This window comes from Hydra viridissima, unplaced genomic scaffold, assembly GCF_058129835.1.
Source record: "Hydra viridissima isolate aposymbiotic clone 2 unplaced genomic scaffold, HvirCarnegie_v1 scaffold_2, whole genome shotgun sequence".
NCBI classification, from domain to species: Eukaryota; Metazoa; Cnidaria; class Hydrozoa; order Anthoathecata; family Hydridae; genus Hydra; species Hydra viridissima.
Window position 1 is genome coordinate 8681710 of NW_028324301.1, and position 7866 is coordinate 8689575.

The 7866-nt window shown below is 28.3% G+C and overlaps 2 protein-coding genes across 5 annotated transcripts; both read right to left on the bottom strand.

Annotated features, from left to right (window-relative positions):
• Positions 1–586: 586 nt before the first annotated feature.
• Positions 587–3196, bottom strand: LOC145195089 (uncharacterized). Of its 4 annotated transcripts, none has more exons than XM_090079748.1 (10): positions 3130–3196; positions 2962–3051; positions 2803–2868; positions 2486–2587; positions 2282–2317; positions 1710–1772; positions 1409–1578; positions 1069–1133; positions 855–961; positions 587–742 (listed from the first exon to the last, which is right to left on the bottom strand). In XM_090079748.1, the coding sequence occupies exons 3-10, from the start codon at positions 2825–2827 to the stop codon at positions 630–632; spliced, it is 681 nt and encodes a 226-aa protein (XP_089935874.1). In that variant the 5' UTR covers positions 2828–2868; positions 2962–3051; positions 3130–3196; the 3' UTR covers positions 587–629. The 4 variants fall into 4 exon arrangements, with proteins under 4 accessions (XP_089935874.1, XP_089935873.1, XP_089935876.1 ...); XM_090079747.1 differs by having other exon boundaries at positions 2486–2602; XM_090079750.1 differs by lacking the exons at positions 2962–3051; positions 3130–3196 and having other exon boundaries at positions 2486–2602; positions 2803–2908.
• Positions 3197–3656: 460 nt separating this feature from the next.
• Positions 3657–5765, bottom strand: LOC149891777 (uncharacterized). Its single transcript, XM_090079746.1, has one exon. The coding sequence runs from the start codon at positions 5673–5675 to the stop codon at positions 3705–3707; it is 1971 nt and encodes a 656-aa protein (XP_089935872.1). The 5' UTR covers positions 5676–5765; the 3' UTR covers positions 3657–3704.
• Positions 5766–7866: the final 2101 nt, after the last annotated feature.

The following is a 7866-nucleotide window of genomic DNA, read 5'->3' on the forward strand; positions in this document are numbered from 1 at the left end:
AAATAAAAAAAGAAAATCAATTGAAATAGATGCTCTATTGCTATTAAAGTTACATTTAAAAAAATTAATTAGTTAATAGCTACTTCCCAGCCGGCAAAAAGACGTATATAATACGTATTATATACGTATTTAAAAATACTATAATACGTATTTAAACTGTCTTGTATTGGTCTTAAACGCAAACTTTTAATACGTATTATTAAATACGAATTTAAGACGTATTTTAAATACGCGTAGGACGCGTTTTTTTAACACGTTTTAAACTTGTATATAAAATCACGAATTTAAGATTTGCGAACAAGACGTGAATAATACGTTTGCAAGATAACTCAAAAAATATTTTTTCGCGTCATTTTTTTTAAATTATTTTACTTTTTAGAAAGAATATAATCTTTTAAGATTATATTCTTTCTAAAAAGTAAAACTAGATAAATAATTATTTATCTAAAACATTAATATCTGTGAGTTTAAAATTATAATTTCAAATTCAAATTAACAGTTTTTAATGCGATACTTTTGTAAACTAAATTATATATGCTATTTTTACAGCACAGAAGTTTTGATTTATTAAAAACAACTTAATATATCATATCAATATTTAATTTATTATAATTCACAATACAACATTATCAATTTGATGCTTGATCGCGTTTTAGTTGTCCAGGGGCATTCTTTAGCTTATTTCCTATAGCTGCTGTAAGTGCTTTTGTTGTAACGTTACTGAATTGCCTGGTGACAACCTCTAAAACATAAATAATTTGATTTTGAACTATTAATACGGAAAGAAAAAAAGTATACCATAATAAATTAAATATTAATCTCCGTTGTGCAATAAAATAAATTAACTTTCTTACCTTGAATCAAACTGAAGAATTCCAAATTCTTAAATGCTATCTTTGCTTCCCCATGTCTAGATGACCCTTTCATGTTCATTTTCGACATAACGGAAATGCTAAATAACCTTAAATAGATTTTTTTAAATTTCTTTTCATTATATAGATTTATGAAGCAGAAATTTTAAAATATATACATTGGGTTATTTATTTTTAACACAAAATTATAACATACCTGTCTAAAATATTGCGTACCATTTCGCCACAATCATTTCCTCCTACACATTTTAACATTTCTATCTATAAACAGATATAACAAATGTTACAATATAAAATGTATATAAAGTTAGAGAGAACTAACCAAAAACTAGTATCACTAAAAACTTCAACATAATGTGTTGAGGACCTAAAAAATAAAGTGTCACATATAACTTGAATGCTCCTGTTTTAACACAGCTAGATTACTAAATAACAAGTAGAATAAACCTAACTAGATATTAACTAGATTACTTAACTTTAATCAAATTTGCTTTTTGCACTCCATGCCTAGGTTTCACACAAATATATTAACTTACAGCATTACTCCTTATTGCTGCATCTTTCAATTCATCATTTGCAGCATATAGGTCTGAAATGTCATTAACTTTAACTATATTGATAGCTCCATTGACACTCGGTGTGTTTAATAAACGGTTAATCCCATCTCTAATTTCTATTAACAGTTTTAGGGATTGCTTTCGATATTCTAAATGATATGCGAGAATATTCAGCTATATTCAAAAGAATAATCAGCTATATATAGCTGATTATTCTTTTGAATATAGATTAAAATCACAACTAGAATGGCACAATAACTAATAAAAACATTTAACTCACTTTCTTCAGACATAGAAAATTCATCTTTGTTGTTGTCTTTTGAAGCCACAATGTTAATAATTTCTATAAATAATTTATAACGTTAAGCTATAAAAATGTATAACTATGCTTTAACAAACAATATTTAATAGATATAATATTTTCATAAAGATAATTAGAAATACCATCTGGATTGGGCCACAAATAAAATTTGTCATGCTGTGTTGGGATCTTAATAAATCACTTTACTGACAACTTTAATCAAGATATTAATGAGTATTGCAACTATTATTGAATATCATATTTAATAATAGTACTGTTGGGTATCTTGATTAAGTCGTCAGTAAAGTGATTTATTAAAATTCCATTACAGCATGACAATTTTTACTGCAAGCCCAATCCAGATGGTGTAGCTTCACCAATGTTTATTTCATTGTATAAAAATCAAATGCATGATGTAAAAAAATTTTCATTTTAAATTTACCTTTAATGTAGACACAACACTTGTGATGAATTTAAGAATGCCAGAAAAAATTAAATAAAAACAAACATAACTCTTTAATATATTTTGTAAAAGAGGAAACTAAAATCACCTTCCTTAGCAATTGGCAAATCTTTTGCTTCATATTCTAAAGAAATAATAATTTAGATGGATTGCAATTTTGAACTAATTTAAAAATACATTTAATTTAAATTATAAATAGCCTTTTGAAGTAAAAATATCAAGCAATTTGAAATCTTAGCACATCCAACAACTATCTTTAGATTCATTATTATATATTATCAAACATTCATACTAGATTTTTTAATTGATGTCGTTCCTCTCGTAAACTCAAAGGAACTTGTATGACGTTTTGTTTTTACTGATCCTCTAGACTCTGTATGATTGGTATGAAAATCTACAGTGTGAGATTCTAATGAAAGCATAAATAATAAAATAAATATATACAAATATTTCATAATCTTACTTTTGTCAACTATTGGTAAATCTTGAATTAAGCTTTTTATAAACAAACTTACAGTATTTGTTGAAAAAACTTCTTCTTTTATATGCAGAATGAAAACTTGCATTAATAATAAAGATATGATTAAATATGTAATTAAAAAATAATACTTTTATTTTCCTTGAAAGTGACCATTGGCGGTTTAGGAAGTTCAGGTTCCACACAAGTATTGACTCCTAATAAATAGTTATAAAAATATTTTATAGTTATAAACATATAATTTAAAAACAGTTTAATAGCATTGAGCTATTAATATAAAAATTTATAACCTGCAGCATTTTCCAAATCAATCTCCTCCTCTGTGCTAAATTGCTCTGCTCCAGAAGTAAAATTATAATCAAGACAGAGCTGTTTATCTTCTAAAAAAAACATTACCAATATACTATAACTGGATATATTACAAATATAGATTAAAATAATACAATCAAACCACTTACCATCCACAATTTTAGTTTTAATCCATTTAAACTTCCTCCATGTTTTGTCAATGCCAATTTGTTCCAAAATGGCTCTTTGGACTGACATAGTTGATGGTCAAAATACCACACACTTATTTTCATTTACCCAATGTGCTGGAATTACATCTTCAAATTGAGAACCAGCTTTTTCTTCCCACACAACTCTTGTCCAAAGTAACTTATTTTTAATAGTTTTGCTTGCCATATTTAACTAAACCAAGGCTAATATAAAAGTAATTATCAAAGATTTTGTTTTTATGTTTGACTAATTAGTAGATCATTGAATTAGAGAAAGTTATTTAAGCCAGTTTTCTATCATGCCCCATTGCAGTATGGTTGGTTAAATCTATTTTAATTAATACCACCTTAATCTTTTTTATACCAAAATGATTTATTTATACAAAAATTAAAATTGAGAAAATTTAAGGAGTATTTAATATAATCAATTTTTATGTTAAATGTTATATATTTTAAAAAATCTGCAATTAAATTAAAAAAAAATTGTATTTATAAACATTAGTTTTATTTTATACAAAGATCACTTGTAAATAAAATCAAATAAATTCATGAACTAATGACATACAAATAAAACCATTTTTATAAGGTAACACAACAGCTTTTCGGATAAGTTTTGACTTGCATAACATTTTTTGGCAAAAACGAATCTTTTTCATATCTATTATACCAACATTTAACTCCTTAGAATCAATTGGACTTTTATACAAAGATACAAGCTGGTCATTCTTAAAAGTATCACATATACAATTTTCTCCATCTATCTCTTTAATAAAACAGAAAGTGCTGTCCTCTAATAAAAACAATGAGTCACGAAAACGAGTACTTACTTTATTGACCAGGGTTTTTGTGTTTTTCATAAAATGTAAATTCTCCAACTCAGAAAGATGTTTTGCTACTTGCACTATAGGACTTTTGGAGTTTTTTATATACTTCTTTAATGTTTGCATATAATTTTCGAAAGGAAATGAAGATAACTTATTTAAAGAACACCCAAAATTTTTTACATCATCATGAACATGTGTAATACAATGAACATTGTATACACAAAACGTATTTCCATATAAAAACTTGGCTTTCTTGCAAAAATATACCAATAAATTGTTAGCATAATCAAGATAGTAACTACAAAATTCATCATTTTCAGACAATAAAATACGCATTGCAATGCTAAATGTCAAAAAATGTTCATATATTGCATCTGAAACAATGCCCTTTAAAACAATAACACCTAAATAAAGTAAAAATTCCCTAAACTCTGTTGCCTTCCAAAATAATAAATCTTCTAAAGATCGTGGTTGCCTTGCAAAATCTGAAGGGAGTTTACCGTTAAAAGAAATAAGTTTATCAGATATTTTTAATACCTGTGAATTTGATAATTTGCATATCCTAGGACCAGATTTTAGAAAGATTAATATTCTTTTTGTAATTCCAAGGCACACTAAGTGCATGTAATCTAAAATGAAACCTTTAATGCAGTCAAAATCATCTATTTTAACTAATGGCGATAGCTGCACCTGATGGCTATTTATATACAGAAAGTGATTAAAATCTTCCTTTTTACGAAGCGGATAACTAATATCATCATTATATACAGTTCTATTACTATCACGAGAACCTTTTACTTGACATCGCTCACATGCATTATAACCTGTATGACCAAATATACACTTAAGAAAGGTTCGTGCAGGTGCATCATATATAAAAGCTTTAAGTTTTACATCATAAATCTTATCATTAAAGTGAATGCCATCAATTCTCAAAATATTTATTTCATTTATAAAATCATCAAGATAATCTGTAACACAATTAGGTTTGCTTGTTCCAGAATATAAAGCAATAGTAAAAACATTTGAGCCATCAAATTTACCCAAAATAGGCCAAAGCTGAACTTTTGATGATTTTAATAAAGGAAGCCCATCAATGTTGATATATAGGTTGATAGAATCATGGTTTAAATGAAAACTTGGAAGAAAAACTAACTGCTTTAATACTGCACATTTTATACCAAAATAAATATATTCTCCGCCACATTTTTGTTTATAATCAATCTCTCTAGGAGTTTTTAGCAATGTACGTGAATCTTTTGGCAAGTAGCAATGTCCACTTTCCCTTAAAAGTTTGAGTAAATCGTCCATGCAAGATCTTGACAGATTGTATTTACATGATAAACTAACTAGACCATAAGTAATATCTTTATCTCCATCATCACTGTGACCACTATCATCGTCTAATGTAGGATGCATTTCTGGAACAGTATCAAAATCACATTCATCATAACTTCGGTCAGACTCTAACGATAAGGATTTTGGTGTGCTGTCTGATTCAGAGAGCACACCAAAATCGATATTTTCATTTATCGTCTCGTTAGTGCAAACTGAAACTACATTTTTAACACATAAAGTATCAGCAACCAAAGAGTTATCTTCAATAGAACTAAAACTATCCTCCTCTTTAACGATTTTCTTAAGTTCAGCATTTAATCTTCTGTATTTACGATAATACGCCATTTCTTTAAATGTTAACCAACATAAAACGTGCTCGATTTGGCTTTACGACGCGGAAACTGAAAACCTCTTATTGAAAGTACCTCGTATTGAAAGTACAGCTCAAACAATTTATTTAGCTCATGTGTAGTATACAGGTATACGTATTTAAAACGTATACAATTTGTATTATCTTTATAATACGAATATAAGACGAATATAATACGTATTGGATACGTCTTGAGCCGGCTGGGATATATATCAGTACTTTTTATTTAAACCATCTCTCCATGTTTATATCACCATGATTAACCAGTGTTACAAAAATAAAAATTAAAGAAATGTAAAATTTAAGCATTTTTTCTAAAAATCTCTGTCATCTAAACAATTACAGTCTATATATTATAATTTAGGTGATAATGTAAAATTAGCAAATATTATATAATTAACAATTATCAGAAGATGAATCGTTGTCATACTCAAAATCCGACGAAACTAAACTAAAGATTCTTCATTTTTATTAAAAGAAATGTACAACATACTTTGGATATCCTTATACTTTCAGTGGACGAACAAAGTTAGTCCAATCGTCCAAATTTGGACGATTGGACTAATTTTGTTCGTCCACCCAAAGTTTACCGGGGAGAAACTTTATTTTTTTAAAGTATTTTTTGAACTTAACTTTAAATATCCATATTAAGCATATTTAAGAAAATCTATATTTATGGAAATAAGCAATATTTTTCTGGCACGGTACTCGCGGAATCGACAAAAATTTTGGGTACAGGTTTCTTCCAAGAGTTTCCCGATTAGAAGAATAAATGTTTAAATAACTTCCGAACTATAAAAAAGAACTTCGTGCCAACTTACCCCAATCCGGGGCAAATTGCCTAGACTCTTAGAGTTTGTTGGCACATCATATAAAAAGAGACAAGTTTAGCAACGTTAAGCATCTATTTCAAGTGCATCTTCTTTTATGAAAACTCTTGATAATTTTTATCCAAAAATATTTTTTGACATTAACTTTTATTGCCCTCAAGTCGATCGAATAGACTTTCCTTCTATAAAAATAGCATCAACAGCGTTTTTTGTAACATTTTTAGAATTTACAGGTCTGTCTACTTTTTTTTTCTGCAACGTTATATAACTTTAGTGAATTTACGACCATCTGCAACGTTATATAACTTTAGTGAATTTACGACCAAAAGTTATAAGTTGGTACATGTTGCCAACTAGCCCTATGATCATTGTGCCAACTAACCCCAAAAGCATTTTGCTCAGAAAATGGCCTGTAAATCCTTAAAAATGCGATACATTGAGAAACACAAAATGTAACTGGTTAGAGTGAACCATACAACACCATCATCTATTCGAGTTTACTTGTAGCTAATGCTATTGCTTTTTAAAATTGAAAAAGTTTATAGTTACAAAAGTTACAAAATTAGTAAAAAAACACAAAATTAACTATAACTTATCACTTCTATGCCCATTCGCTTATAATCCTGATACTACACTGAAAGATAAATTAGTTAAAAAGGAAGGTTTCATGTGAATTTTGGAAATTTCTGGTGGAAATTTCCAAAGTTAAACGCAGTGTGTCAACTTACCCCTGTACCCAACTAGCCCCGGTCTCCCCTATACAAACAATAGCTAATTTGTAACAAATACAAAAAAAAAACCCGAATCCACCCTTGCAGTACTTGCAGACGTACAAGTAGACAAGTCAAAAGTGTAACGTTCTCTTTTAACAACTAAGTCTTTTAATTCACCGTTCATAATTTTAGGAGTTGCACCACATTTTTGTTGATAACGTGTGTCAGCCAAAGCACTGCATAATTTTCCAGAAACTCAGAAAGTAGCATTGGAGTTCGTAAATACTTATTTATAAGCGCTGTGACTAGAGTTTCCATCACATCCCCATTTCCTAATTAATGTGAATGACGTAGGAAAGGGAACATTTTAAAGAACTTTGCATTACACAACATATAAACTTTCCGTAGTTTTATTCAGTATACCTTGAAGGTTAATTTCGGCTCAAGTTTCTGCAATAGAAACATGCTTATCTGAAAAGTTGAATTTTTAAGTTGCTTTTAGACTATGATAAGATAGAAACACTTGATGTCCTGCCTTTAACGAATACTTTCGCATCTGTTTATAAGAATAACTATTACATTTAGAATGACGTAATAAGCTCATGGCTCGTCGCGATCTAACT